General features: G+C 40.3%; 1 protein-coding gene across 3 annotated transcripts in view; it reads left to right on the forward strand.

Annotated features, from left to right (window-relative positions):
- The window catches only part of Smarcc1 (SWI/SNF related BAF chromatin remodeling complex subunit C1), a 127,493-nt gene that overhangs the window by 33,095 nt on the left and 79,065 nt on the right, over positions 1–15,333 (forward strand). For all 3 annotated transcript variants that reach the window (XM_042281738.2, XM_042281739.2, XM_042281740.2), the window contains exons 9-13: positions 1,729–1,854; positions 6,148–6,269; positions 9,076–9,200; positions 10,468–10,527; positions 12,605–12,642. In XM_042281738.2, the coding sequence (XP_042137672.2) occupies positions 1,729–1,854; positions 6,148–6,269; positions 9,076–9,200; positions 10,468–10,527; positions 12,605–12,642 (471 nt within the window). The remainder of the gene's footprint in view (positions 1–1,728; positions 1,855–6,147; positions 6,270–9,075; positions 9,201–10,467; positions 10,528–12,604; positions 12,643–15,333) is intronic.

A 15,333-nucleotide genomic window follows, 5' to 3' on the forward strand; every position in this document is an offset into this window, starting at 1 on the left:
TTTCTCTGTGTAGCTTTGCGCCTTTCCTGGAACTCACTTGGTAGCCCAGGCTGGCCTCGAACTCACAGAGATCCGCCTGGCTCTGCCTCCCGAGTGCTGGGATTAAAGGCGTGCGCCACCACCGCCCGGACATAAGATAGTTTTTTTAAACATAGAGCAAAATTCAGTTTTTTTAAAAATACAACTTGAGGCCTGGGCAGTGGTGGTGCAAACCTTTAACCCTAGCACTCGGGAAGCTGAGGTATTCTGTGAGTTTGATGCCTGCCTGGTCTACAGTATCAGTTCCAGGACAGCCAGGGCTACACATAGAAATCCTGTCTCAAAAACAAAAAAACTTCATTTTAAAAAACAGTATATCCAGGACTAAATAGATGCCTCAGTAGTTAAGAGCACTGGCTGCTCTTCCAGAGGATCTGAGTTCAGTTTCCAGCATCCACATGGTGGCTCACAATCATCTGTCATGAGATCTGGTGCCCTCCTCTGGATGCAGGCAGAAAACTGTATGCATAATAAATATATTTTAAAAACAAACGAAAAAAACCCCCAATATTTCAAAATGTGTAGTCAGCAGAATTACTTACCAAAATTGTACATTCTCCTCCTGGCCTCTCCAGCACCTTCATCATTCTTCTATACCCAGTCTGTGTTGGCATCCCCATTTTCTGCAAGGTCATTATTCCCTTTGTTGTCGGCATCAGCTGTTCCCTTTCAACACCTCCCCTTCCTATGCACAAGCCTTTTTCGGCTTTAGCTCTGCCTTTGGAGAAGCAGGACAAGCAGATAAGACCTTGTAGCTCTCTTGTGACTCATCCTTTACCCTGTTTCTACCCTCTCTCCCCCTTTAAAATATTGAACAGCTGGGCATAGTGATGCACACTTTTAATCCCCGTGCTCAGGAGGTAAAGGCAGGTGGAATTCTGTGATTGAGGAAGCTGGTTCACATTCAGAGTCTAAGACCAGCCAGGGCTACATAGAGAGACCTTGTCTTTAAAAAGAAAATGACAATGCCAAAACAAAAAACAATATGGATCTTATATCATCAAAATATTTTTGTTAGTCAGCACTGTCCTTCAAGCACAGCAGCCATCCTTTTTATTAGCTGTGACTAGTTCCCGCACACCTTCAAGGTCAGGTCATTTGACTGTTGTCATTCCTTTAGAGAGGAGCATCTGGGAGGTTCATTGGACCCTCACCTCAATTCTGGCCATTCTTCTTGTATCTCTTGCCTTTCTGTATGTAATTCTGACCAAACTGGACATGGTTCATGATCCCGAGAGTATATAGACTGGGAGATTAGTCCAAGGGGGCTCCTTTGCAGCTAAGTTGCAGTCAGCATCCAGGCTGGTATGAGATTTTTTTTTTTGGTGGTGTAGCCGTTTCAAGGTCACCCATGATCGGCAAGTAGACCCAGTAAACTCATTGGTTCGAGTTGGAATTTGGTAGACTCATACTGGTTTGTTGTTCATGTCTTACAAAGAGGGGGGGAAACATTTGTCTCCCCAGAGCAAGTTCTGAAACAGAAGCTCATCCTGTCTATCATTGGCTGCTATATTACAGCTTACTTTTGGTGTTTAAGGAAACCCTTATAGTTGTAATTGCTAGTTTGTGGCTCTCAGCTCATTGTAACTAAGCACTCTGTCCCTCTTCCCTCTGTGACCTAAGATGTGACTAACAGGAGGAAAATGTCTAGTGTCAAATTATAATTGTGCCAATTTGATATGGTTTTAGGTTCATGTAAAATGGATTTTGGACACTGACGTTTTCAATGAATGGATGAATGAAGAGGATTATGAAGTAGATGAGAACAGGAAGCCAGTGAGTTTTCGTCAGCGAATTTCAACAAAGAATGAAGAGGTATTTATTTTCTTGACAATGATTACATTTCCATTTTTGTTCTAAATGTTTTCTTTCTTGGTAAACTGCCACACACCAAAGGCATTTACACGTACAAGTTATAGAGTCATTAGCAATCATCTGTGGCATCTTGACAGAGAGAAATGGAAATCAGACTGAATCATTCAAGTTTAAAATGGGTCAGGTGGTACGTTAATTCTACAGCTGATTCCACCAGATTCAAGTTTTAGCTTTATTTTTGTTTTTTTGTTTTTGTTTGTTTTTCTTTTGGTTTTTCGAGACAGGGTTTCTCTGTGTAGCTTTGCGCCTTTTCCTGGAACTCACTTGGTAGCCCAGGCTGGCCTCCAACTCACAGAGATCCGCCTGCCTCTGCCTCCCGAGTGCTGGGATTAAAGGCGTGCGCCACCACCGCCCGGCGTTTTTGTTTGTTTTTCGAGACAGGGTTTCTCTGTATTGTTTTGGTACTTATCCTGGATCTCGCTCTGTGGATCAGGCTGGCCTCAAACTCTTAGAGATCCACCTGTCTCTGCCTCCCGAGTGCTGGGGTTAAAGAGAGGCGTGTGCCACTGCCGCCTGGCTACGTTTTAGCTTTTTAAATTAATTTTTTTATTTTGTTTGTTTGTTTCTTTGTTTTTTTTTTTTTTTTAAAGATTTTATTTATTTTATTATGTATACAGCATATATGACAGCAGGTCAGAAGAGGGCACCAGATCTCATTACAGATGGTTGTGAGCCATCATGTGGTTGCTGGGAATTGAACTCAGGACCTCTGGAAGAGCAGTCAGTGCTCTTAACCTCTGAGCCTTCTCTCCAGCCCTGTTTCTTTGTTTTGAGACAGGGTTTCTCTGTGTAGTTTTGGTGCCTGTCCTGGATTTCGCTCTGTAGACCAGGCTGGCCTCAAACTCACACAGATCTGCCTGGCTCTGCCTTCTGAGTGCTGGGATTAATGGTGTGCCCCACCACCGCATGGCTTAAATTAATTTTTTATTGTATATGATGTCACATATATATGTGCACTGTGTTGTACGTGCATGGTATCTGTGGATGTCAGAAGAACTGGAGCTTCGGAGCTACTTTGTTGATACTGGGAAGCAAGCCTTGGCCCCCTAGAAGAGCAGCTGGTCCTCTTCACCCCTGAACCATCTCACCAGTCCTAAGCTGTTGTTTTTTAATCATTTTTTTTGCTTCATGCCATTGGTTTTTGCTTGCATGTATGTCTTTGTGAGGGTGCCGGATCTCCTGGAACTTGAGTTACATACATTTGTGAGCTGCCATGTCCGTACCAGCCCCATGGTTTAGTTTTTAAATGCATTTTAAAATTTAGTCATCAAAGTAATAGTGACTTTCGCCAGGTGGTGGTGGCGGCGGCGGCACACGCCTTTAATCCCAGCACTTGGTAGACAGAGCCAGCAGATCTCTGTGAGTTCGAGGCCAGCCTGGTCTACAGTGCGAGATCCAGGAAAGGCGCAAAGCTACACAGAGAAACCCTGTCTCAAAAACCACCCCCCAAAAAAAGTAGTAATACCTTTCATATTCTAAAACAGTACCACATCATAGCCTGACTTTCTTATAAGAAAACTAATTTATTTGATATAATTCAATAACTTCTTCAGTGCAGACACAATTCTATCAAAATTTTCGTCTTAAAATATCTCAAGAATTAAAGTTGGACAGCGGTGGCGCACGCCTTTAATCCCAGTACTCAGGAGGCAGAGCCAGTCGAATCTCTGAGTTTGAGGCCAGACTGGTCTACAGAGCAAAATCCAGGACAGGCACCAAAACTACACAGAGAAACCCCGTATCAAAAAACAAACAAAAAAACCAACCAAACAAAAAACAAGAATTAAAATAGGGAATTTTACCATTTAGTTTAATGTTCTTTACTTACTACTAAGTCCAGGTCCTTATTTATTTGAAGATGCCACAATGAAACCTACTACTTCATATTCTAACCTAAAAAAATCTGATTAAATGAACTTCAAAGTTTTGGCTGTTTACTTATGATTCCATAAAAAACACCGTGCATGCCTTGATTCCCAGCACTCAGGAGACAGCAGCATGCAGTGTTTGAGGCGAGCCTGGTCTCTTGAGTGAGTTCCAAGCTAGCCACAGTTACATAGTGAGGCCCTGTCTCTAGAAACAACACCTCACCACTTGTGGCCCTCGTGTGTCACTAGAGTAGGATTTGGGACCAAGAGGAAAGCCCTTTGTAACTGTTGAAGGCTTGTGACAGTCCAAAGAAGAGGCCTGTGATTCTAAGGTCATTTTCATCTGTGACAGCTGGATTTGTTCTGCCTTCTTCCTTTCTGTTTCGTCTTGTTGTTTTAAACAAGTGTTTGCTGTGTAGTCTGTAACTTAGTATGTAGCCCAGGCTGACCCGAATTGGCAATCCTAACCCTAGCCTGTCCAGTGTTGAGATTGTAAGTGTATTTTACCATGTCTGGCTTGCTCTTTTTCATTTTATGTTTTTATGTGTGTGTGTGTGTGTGTGTGTGTGTGTGTGTGTGTGTGTGTGTGTAACCACTAACAGAAAATGGAGTTATTTCATGTTTTCATATCTGTGATCCTAATACTAAAATACCTTTGTCCCATTGTATATTGCAAGATTTTACTTTTAAATTTTTAATATATTTTTTGTTTTTGTTTTTGTTTTTTTTCAGGACAGGGTTTCTCTGTGTAGCCCTGGCTGTCCTGGAACTCAATCTGTAGACCAGGCTGGCCTTGAACTCAGATTCATCTGCCTCTGCTTCCCAAGTGCTGGGATTGCAGTTTAAAAGTCATGCACCACCATGCCTGACCCTAATCACATTTTGAAGAATGAGTTTTTAAGGCATAGCATGCTCTCCTACCCCACCTTGTTGCCCTCCTTACCTGTTACCCCTGCGTCTGATGTCCTACATTGACGGTGGCTACCCTGTGTTTTATGTGTATATGTGTTGTTGTAGTGCCTAAGGAGATGAAAACAGAGTATTGGGTTCTCTGGAACTGTAATTAAACTGACAGTTTTGAGACTACATGTGGAAGTTGGGAACTGAATCTGAGTGTTCTGGCAGAGTAGTAATAGTAAATGCTCTTAACTGAGATGTCTCTCAAGCCCCCCCCCCAAAAAAATTTATTTATTTATTTATTTTTTAAAAGGTTTATTTATTTATTATGTATACAGAGAAGGGTGCCAGATCTCGTTACAGATGGTTGTGAGCCACCATGTAGGTGCTGGGAATTGAACTCAGGACCTCTGGAAGAGCAGTGGGTGCTCTTAACCTCTGAGCCATCTCTCTAGCCCCCAAAAATTTAAATTAGGTTATTTAGTTTATATTCGTTTTGTGATTTGACTGTTAATAAAAAAATTTAAAATTTTTACCTGTTCTGGGAAAAATACCTTATATTTGTTCTCCTTTAATACTTAATTTTTTATTTCATTATTTTATTTTATTTATTTTTGCTGGAAATCCAGTCTAAATCTAGGGCCTTCAAATACCTGTAAGCCTCCTGCCACTTTGGAATATTTCATCCTCAGAGTATTTTATTTCTTTTTTTCAAGACACTGTTTGTCTGTGTTATCCTGGCTGTCCTGGAACTCACTCTGTAGACCATGCTGGCCTCGAACTCACCTCTTCCTGCCTCTGTCTCTTAGTACTTGGATTAAAGGTGTGTGCCACCACTGCTCTGCTGTCAGAATTTTTTATAAATTACACTTTTGACAGGATCATTTGACCTTGTAATTTCTGTTCAGTAGTGTGTTTCAGTTTATATTAGTAATTACTGAAATACTTCTCCCATCTGAGAGCACAAATGTTGAACACTGATGGTTTTTGTTTTGCAGGGTTTATGTCTTTATTATAGTATACTTTGAACATGTGTGGGATTATGATTAGCATTTCAGTTTTGATATATTGATATATATTTGCCTTGTGCAGTGGCTCTCAACTTTACTAATGTTGCAACCCTTTAATACATTTCCTCTTGTTGTGATCCCCAACATAAAATTATTTTTGTTGCTAATTGATAAGCATAATTTGCTATTATGAATCGTACCATAAATATCTGTGTTTTCCTATGTTCTTATCAAATCCTTTTGAATGGGCCATTAGACATCTCAAGGTGTTGCGACCCACAGGCTTTGTGGATCAGAAAAGTTTCTTCATTGCTGGTACTTGGTGTTAGTGTTGTAGGTTCCTTTGCTCTGATCCAGTAGTTTCGGTAGTGTATGAAAAGTCACCTTTACGCAAGGTTTGTAGAAACTGAGGATCCGGCAAAGTCACCTGATATTTTGTTTTTTTTACTTCTTCCTAGCCAGTCAGAAGTCCTGAGAGGAGAGATAGAAAAGCATCAGCTAATGCACGAAAGAGGAAACATTCCCCTTCCCCTCCCCCTCCCACACCCACAGAATCCCGGAAGAAGAGTGGGAAGAAAGGGTAAGATGTTTGTAGCATGTTTGGAAGTCAGTAATAGAAACTTTGAGTGGCTCTCTAGTTTTTACATTCATGTTCGATTATTTGCCAAAAAAATAACTCTTTTGACTCTTTTTGAAGTCTCTTCCTTTGATAGCTTGTCTATTTAACTTGTTTTTATTATTATATTAAAATTTTTTTGTTTGTGCATTTGCATGTGGAAGTCGTAAGATAGCTTGTGGAGTCAGTTCTTACCTTCTACTGTGAGGGTGGGTCCCAGGATGGAACTCACGTTCTCAGGCCAGATGCCTTTACTCACGAGCCATTTTGCCAGCCTGATAGTTTTTACAGGAATCTTACATTTTGATAGTTTTAATAGGAGTTTTATTTATATAGGAACACCTTAAGTACAGTCTTTTCTCCTTGTAAGTAAGTACATATTGAAAAGGTGGCAAATAAGGAGTTTTAGAAATCATGTCCTGAGGCTGGGCAGTGGTGGTGCACATCTTTAGTCTCAGCACTGGGAAGGTAGAGGCACGTAGATCTCGGAGTTCAAGGCTAGCCTGGTCTACATTGTGAATTCCAGGACAGCCAGCGCTACAGAGCAAAACACTGTCTTAAAAAACCAAAAGAAAAGAAACTAGTATAATATACTTGCAAATCTCCACGTCACTGCATCCTGCTTTGCCTCGTTAGGAGAAGTCACGTCCTGAGCCAGGTGTGGTGGCGCATGCGTGTTGTCTTGGCACTGGAGAGGCAAATGTAGAAGTGCTGCTGCAGGTTTTAGGCTAGGATAGTCTATAAAGCATGTTCTAGGATAGCCTGGGCTTAATCTTGAGACACACCATAGTTATTGTCTTCGAGCACCTCTCCCATTGTGGTTGACGGACAAATAGTGAGAACTTGTAACTATTGGGCTGTTGGGTGTTCTGACAAGCCCAAGAGCATTCCTACCAATCTTGTTTGTGTGACAGCTGGGATTTGTTTGTTTGTTTTGTTTTAATTTTATTTAATTTTTTATTTTGGTTTTTTAAGACAGGGTTTTTCTGTATGATCCTGGATGTCCTGGAACTCACTTTGTAAACCATGCTAGCCTTGAACTTGGATCTGCCTGCCTCTGCCTCCCACATGCTGGGATTAAAGGCATGCACCACCACTGCCCAGTGATAATTTTGATTTCTATTGAATTAATTGCTGACCATATAAAATGAAACTTTAATGCTTTATACAATGCCTGGAGTGTATATTTAAATTTAGATAATATTTGGGAATTCTGTCACTATAAATAGATATTTTATAATTTCAGACTTGCCTACTTTAACACACATAAAAACATATGTTTTGGTTCATTGGTTGGTTTGTCTTTCAAGACAGGGTTTCTCTGTGTAGCCTTAACTGTCCTGGAATTCACTCTGTAGACAAGGCTGGCCTGAACTCAGAGCTCAGACTGCCTCTTCCTCCTGAGTACTGAAATTAAAGGCATGCTCCACCACTGCTATGCTTTGTTAGGTTTGTTTTGGAGACAGGGTATCTAGTCCTGTCTGTCCTGGACCTTACTATGTAAACAGGCTGGCCACAAACTCACAGATGAATCAAACTAGAGTCATTTGAGAGGAAGAAGCCCCAATTGTGAACATGCACCTATCAGATATCCCTGTGAAGCAAGCCTGGTGCACATCCTTGATTGATGATTGATGTGGGAGGGCTCAACTCACTTGGGTGGTGCCCCTCTAAACTGGCGTTGCTGGGTGTTGTAAGAAGACTCATTGAGTCATCTAGTAAGCAGCACCGCTCCATGCCTTCTGTATCAGTGCCTGCCTCCAGGTTCTTCTCTTTTCCTGTCATGTATTTTCTTCATACTCTGGGTGTGTGTGTTTTGAGAGTCTTGCCATGTTTCTTAGCCTGACTGAGAGCTCAATATATAGACTCCTCCTGCCTCGCCATCCTAAGTGCATCTGTTATAGGCATGTGCCACCATACTCTGATGTAATGCTTTTTGTTTGTATCACATAGTATGAATTATATCATGATTCTGGCCTTTGTATAATTCCTCAAGATAAGGAAATCCTTTCCATCTTTATTTTATGTATATGAGTGCTCTGTTGACTTTTTGCCAGAAAGAGGCTCTAGATACCACTATAGATGGTTGTGAGCCACCATGTGGGTGCTGGGAATTGAACTCAGGACCTCTGGAAGAGCAGCCAGTACTCTTAACCACTGAGGCACCTCTCCAGCCCTTCATCTTTATTTTAATTCTCAAGAATATTGCTAGTTTTAGGAATGATGACTGTTCAGAGAAAGACCCCTAACAATTGTCATAAGGAGCATGGAGTCTTTAGTTTTTTTTTTTTTTTAAAGATTTATTTATTTATTGTGTATACAGTGTTCTACATGCATGCTTACAGGCCAGAAGAGGGCACCAGATCTTATTACGGATGGTTGCAAACCTCCATGTGGTTGCTGGGAATTGAACTCAGGACCTCTGGAAGAACAGACAGTGCTCTTAACCGCTGAGCCATCTCTCCAGCCCGTCTTTAGTTTTTAATACACAAATACCTCAAGAAAATAGAGCTGTCTGTGTTCTTGAAACCTTGTCCTTCTGTCGTGTATAGGCTGAGAGCTGCTGTGTGTTTCTTAGCAGGTGTTCTTTTAAATTATACTAATCACTTAGAGTTTGGGGCTCATTTGATGTTACTTGAGTCAGGGATCGAATTTGTTTATTTCTTGTTTTCTAAAAATAAATCGGAATATAAATAAATAATAATTTAGAGCTTCAGACATTTTGCTAAAATTATGTATAATTGCCTTTTTTCTGCTCTGTATATCTCAGACAAGCTAGCCTTTACGGGAAGCGTAGAAGTCAGAAAGAAGAAGATGAGCAAGAAGATCTTACCAAGGACATGGAAGACCCAACACCTGTACCAAATATAGAGGAAGTGGTCCTCCCTAAGAATGGTTGGCTATCATTTCATCACAGTATGAGTAATGTCATGTTCTGGGTTCTTTCCTTCTAGTTTGAGATAGTATCTCTCTGTATAGCTCTGACTGTCCTGTAATTCACATTAGACCCAGTCTAGCCTGGAACTCATAGGGATCTGTCTGCATCTATCTCTACATCCTAAGTGTTCGGTAAGAGCTTCTGCTACTGTGCACTTATCACATAGTTCTGAATTTTCAATGTGAGTTGATTTTTCTCCTCTAAGTTTTAAGAAATTCTCAGTTTTTGAAGTTACTTATTGGCTGTGTTTTTTTTTTTTTGTGGTTTCTTCATTGAGAAGACATACCAGGTACATAAATTTAAAACTGTTCCTTGTATAGTGGTGTCCACCTATAATCCAAGCCCTTAGGAGGCTTGGGCAAGAGGATCCTGAATTGAGGTCAGCCCAGTCTTCATGTTTGTTTGGAAGAGTCATTTAAAATAGAATAAGAGCTGGGATAATAGTTCAGTGGGAGGCCTGCAGCTGACAATTTATTTTCTCCTAACCTGGCAAATTCAACTCTAAGTTCAATTTCAGCCTTATACCTTCAATTTTTTGTTGTTTTCTGCCTTACTCTGCCTCCCCAGTGTTGGCATTAAAGGCATGTGCCAACCACCTGTTTTGTTTTGTTTTTTGAGACAAGATTTGCCTTGGCTGTCCTGGAACTTGCTTTGTAGACCAGAGTGGCCTCAAATTCACAGAAATCCTCCTGCCTCTGCTTCCAGACATCTGGGATTAAAGGTGTGTTCCACCACCAACACCCGGCCTCCAAAACATTTTAAAGAGAATATTTTTAATGTAAAAAACGTATCCTAATGCTTGATACACTACAACTTTTGGAGAAGGGATAGTTAACTCGAACTTTTCTGCATTTGTAAAATATAAATATATTGCTATTTGAGTGATTGATTATAGAATGTGGCAGGTAGTTTAGTGACTTGAAGCTGCTGAGCCCATGGTTTTTACATGAAAGTGAGTAGTGACCTGAGCTGGGGTTGTAGTGATGGGCATATGTGTCATGTTTGGTCATGTTGTTTTTAATTTTACGAATTTTCTGTTAATGGATGTTTTCTTTTCATGTATGTGTACCACACAGGCCCTAGGAAGCCAGAAGAGGGTGTACTCCGAGCCCCTTGCTCTGAATTGCTTAGTTGTCTCTCCAGCTCCTTACTGTATATTCTTAAATTCAGCATGATCATTTCCTTTAACACATAATTCTGATGTTTTTTTTTCTCCCCTTCTAGTAAACCCAAAGAAAGATAGTGAAAACACACCTGTTAAAGGGGGCACGGTGGCAGACCTAGGTAAAGAAACCATATACAAATGCTTAATCCTGACTCTGTGTGCTCCTTAAAGACTGCTTTCTTGACTATAGATTGTTACTTCCGTTTGCTTTGTTTACAGCTTTCCAAGGTCAACGAACTGCCTTCTGTCCTATCATCTTTTAGTTTTCTTCTATGATCCATTGTTTGCATTCCCAGTGACCTACAGCTGACGATGCATGGCATTTTCTCACAAACTAGCAACAACTTGCCAATATTTTACTTTCACTTGAAAATGGTTATCATCTGAGTTTTAGAGAAAAAAAAATATTAAGTAAAGTGTGGTTGTCAATGGCCCTGCAAATATTTCCATTGTTAGGTGTTGTTCAAGAATATTCACATCTGGCTGGCGTAGCGCACACCTTTAATCCAAGTACCTGGGGCCAGAGGCAGGCAGATCACTGTGAATTTAAGGCCAGAGCTAATTCCAGGACAGGCTCCAAAGCTACAGAGAAACCCCTGTCTCGAAAAGACTATATATATATATATATATATATATATATATATATATATATATATATATATATATTTACAATATTCATTATGAGTTTGAGTATGAGGTCAGCCTTGAAATACATACTGAGTTTCAGGCCAGCCTGAATAAAGGACTATCCGCTTTAAACAAAATTTGAACAAAATTGACAGTTCTTATTTATTATTGTTGTGTATGATGTGAGTGCAATCTCAAATGTCATAGTTTGCATTGAGATCGGAAGACAGCCCTAAGGAGTATGCTATCTTTTCACTGTGAAATTTTAGTGATTGATCCTGAGTTTTGTGGCAAGTACTTAACACTGTGGAACCATCTCCCCAGCCCCGTGGGATACTTTTTAAGTTCATTCATTCATGCTGTATATATTTCTTGGCTTATGTCCCAGGGGGTGCATATTGGTGCCTGGTTCTATTTTAATGTCTGAAGTGTAAACATCATTTCTGATGACAGCATATCAAAACAGATAACAGATGCCCTTTGACAATATTTCTATCTTATTTGAATGTTAGTAGCAGATCTTGAGTAACTGTTATTTATACCTTACCTCTTTTACAACTGATAATTACTGATTCAAAAGCCAAGAAATGAAAAACTAATTATAAGTAAACTTTTATTTCTCCATGTTGCATGAACAGTATGGAATATTATAAAACTGGATGCTCTTCAGTATGAAATTTTGCTGGACAAGGATAGTAATTTATATTTTTTTTTCATTTATTTTTGAGTCAGGGTGACTTTGTATCCCTGGCTGGCTTGGAACTCACTATGTATACCATGTTGGCCTTAAACTTTTAGAGATTGTCTGCCTCCCAAGTGCTAGGATTAATGTGTGTACTACCATTCCTGGTTGTAATACATAATTTTTAAGTATGTTTCTTGAAAATGAATAGATAGTTGTCCATTTGAGTGAGATAATTATTTAGAAAAGGGAACCGATCCCTTGAATCTGGAGTTAATGGGGGTTGTGAGCCACCATCTGGTTGCTGGGAACTGAACCTAGGTCCTTAGCAATAGTAGCAAAGGTTCTTTACTGCTAAGCTATCTCTTTAGTTATCTAATTGCATCTTATATAGGTTTTTCTTTTCTCTTTTATAATCAACACTTAGGCCTCAAAGTTCTGTCCTCACTAGGCATGTGCTTCTTCTCTTTTTTAAAGCTGAAATCTTGCTGTATATCCCAGACTGGCCTTCAACTCAGGATCTTCCCGCCTCTTCTGTAACTGCTAGGGCTAGAGACCTGTGCCACCATGCCTGGTTCAGTCACCAATACTTTTACTCTCTTCCTTTTTCTGGAATCAACAAAACAATTTGTTTTCCTTGGTAGACTGATGTGTCGGTCAGATCTCTTATATGCTGTCAAGAAGATCTTGTTATGCTGTGATTATGATAACCTTTCACCTCCACGCACTTGTGTGAAATCATCATTTACAAATTTATGAATTTGTTTTAGCAATGATCTGTTTTATTCATTTTCTCTGTCCAGTATCAGTTTTGAAGAATGTAAAGATTCCATATAATTCAAATAGCATTGAGTGATTAATTAAAACAACTTCCTTTGATTTTGCAGATGAGCAGGATGAAGAAGCAGTTACAACAGGAGGAAAGGTAAAGAAGTTCATGTAGGCCTGAGCTGAGAGAAGTTTCTGTTAGTCATGTGTACTGAGCGGAAAGAGAATTGTCTATTTCCAGATTAGCCTCAGACTAACCTGTATTTGAGGATGTCCTTGAATTACTGATCCTCTATAGCCTATCCCTCGTGACTGCTGGTACTACCATGCCAGCTTCATGTGGTAATGGGGATTGTATCTGAGGGCCTTGTGTATGTTACTGAACGAGCTCCTACCATCTGATCCCTAGTCCCGTCCTCTTGTGATGAGGGTCTCAATTTTTGGCTCAGGCTGGCCTGATTCTTGCCCTAAGTGACTGTGCTATCTTGTTCAAGTAGTTGAAATCATGTGTATACACTACTACCCCTAGTTTTTATTGTTTTTGTTATTCTTTTCTCTTGAGACATATCTTCATACTATTGTGCAGTTGGCTTTGGCCTTGAACCTCATGGTTGTCTTTCAGGATTGCTGTTATTAACTACCACATCCAGTTAAATTTCCTTTTTTAGTACTCCCTGACAGTTGTTCTGTTTTGTAATAAAAAAATTTTATTGAAAAGATTCTTATACAGTATAATATTTAATTTCATACTACCCTATTAACACAGTAGTAATCATAGTTGACTACGTTGTTGTTTGTGTACCTATGAATTCAGATGAGTAGTTATCATGGCATGCCTTGATTTTCTCACTTTTCTGTTGGTACAGGTGTCATGTAGATTGCAGCTAAGCAAGACTGTTTATCATGTTTTTAACTTTTCTTAAGCTTTAATATTATTTTTGTAAAGATTTATTTTTTTTATCCAAGTATATGTGTGTTTGTAAAGATTTATTTTTTTTTTTTTTTTTTTTTTTTTGGTTTTTCGAGACAGGGTTTCTCTGTGTAGCTTTGCGCCTTTCCTGGGACTCACTTGGTAGCCCAGGCTGGCCTCGAACTCGCAGAGATCCGCCTGGCTCTGCCTCCCGAGTGCTGGGATTAAAGGCGTGCGCCACCACCGCCCAGCAAGATTTATTTTTTTATCCAAGTATATGTGTGTTTGTGAGTGTATGCCACATTGTGTGCGGTTGCCCCTGGAGACCAGTCGATGATGTTTGGTCCTTTGGAGTTCATTGCGAGTTATGGGATGAGGGTGCTGGTCACCAAACTTAGGTTATCTATAGGATAGACAAGTGCTTTTAACCACAGAGGCATCTCTCTTAACCCCTCAAGCTTTCTAATCTCCGGTTTTCCATTTACTAGTTCTGGTGTAGAGACAGATCATTGTGATACTGAAAGGCATTAGATGTGAGGTAGGGCTCTCCTCCTGTAATTCACTCTTTAGACCAGGCTGAACTCGAACTTACAGAGATCCTCCTGCTTCTACCTCCTCAGTGCTAGGGTCAAAGGCATAAAACACCACTGCCTGGCAGTGTCATCCTACCTTTAGTGTATGTGCATGCATGTGTGCATGTGGACACACATGCTGCAGCGTACAGATTGGGGGTCAGAGGGCAACTTGTGACAGTCACTCCTGGACATTAAACTCAGGTTACCGGACTTGGAGGCAAACCCCCATTACTCACTGAGCCTTCTCACCAGCCCATAACATTTACCATAAGGAACGTGCTAAAATACTGGCAACAGATCTTCTTGTTAAGTGGTATGGCATAGGAAATCTTGGTTAAATCAAGTTTAAGAAATTGTACAGCCTACAAAAGAGTACAGATTCAAAAGGTTTCTTCCCCCCCCCCCTTTTTTTCCCTTCTTTTTTTCTTTTTTTTTCTCCCATGACAGGGTTTCTCTGTGTAACTTTCCTTACTTGGCTGTCCTGAAATCAAAATATTTCTTCATAGAAAAGAACTTCATAGCTTTAAAAATTGTAAAGTTAGGAGCTGGCTCTGCTGCGGGCCGCAGGAATATATATATCATAAGAACTCAGCTGGTTATGGCAAAGTCACTACCTGGAGGAATCAGGGAATTCCTCCAGAGGAAGCCAAATCCCAAGGAGTTTTTGGTGTTATTTGGCTTGTTATATATCAGCTGTATTCTGTTACAAAAATCATGTGTGCCTTCATAGTTTTCCCAATTGCATTTTCCCTAAGAAGGGCTAACAATGTGGACTGATCACTCTCTGGACATACACATTCCAGGTATTTGGAGAACTGCCTCAGGAAAGGCTTTCTCCGGAATCAGATATCTCCCTTGGCCACTTTCAAGGACTAGCAGTAATAACAGTCCACATGCAAGTCTCCTGATTTAAGACAAATTCCACAAGGAGACACCGCCTAGGTCAGGTGGATGTTCAGTAATAGCTTTACACAATTTAGCTCAGACCCTCCTTTCTTACAGCCATAGTAACTTTATAGACCTCTAACTCCTTATCTAACCACTTCTAGGAATATTTGGATAACCTTCTGCGCTGACAGCTATCATCATTGGTAGCATCCGGCCAGGTCCATCCCCAGATGGAGGAAAGTACTTTATCAGAGATACCTTTGTACTCTCTAAGAACAGACTTAAGCATTCGGGCTACCTGTTTGAGAAAGCTTGGTGGATGTGCCAATTAAGCTTTACTTCTTCCTTTCCCAGACCTTATCTCTGGTTCCAGATCTCCCTTTAACTATCACCAGAGGCATCTAGCTGTACAGGTTGCCTAGCGACTGAGCACACTTTCCCCTACCCTGCAGAAAAATGGCAGATAGCTTGGACA

The sequence above is a fragment of the Peromyscus maniculatus genome, chromosome 7, assembly GCF_049852395.1.
Source record: "Peromyscus maniculatus bairdii isolate BWxNUB_F1_BW_parent chromosome 7, HU_Pman_BW_mat_3.1, whole genome shotgun sequence".
Lineage (NCBI taxonomy): Eukaryota > Metazoa > Chordata > Mammalia > Rodentia > Cricetidae > Peromyscus > Peromyscus maniculatus.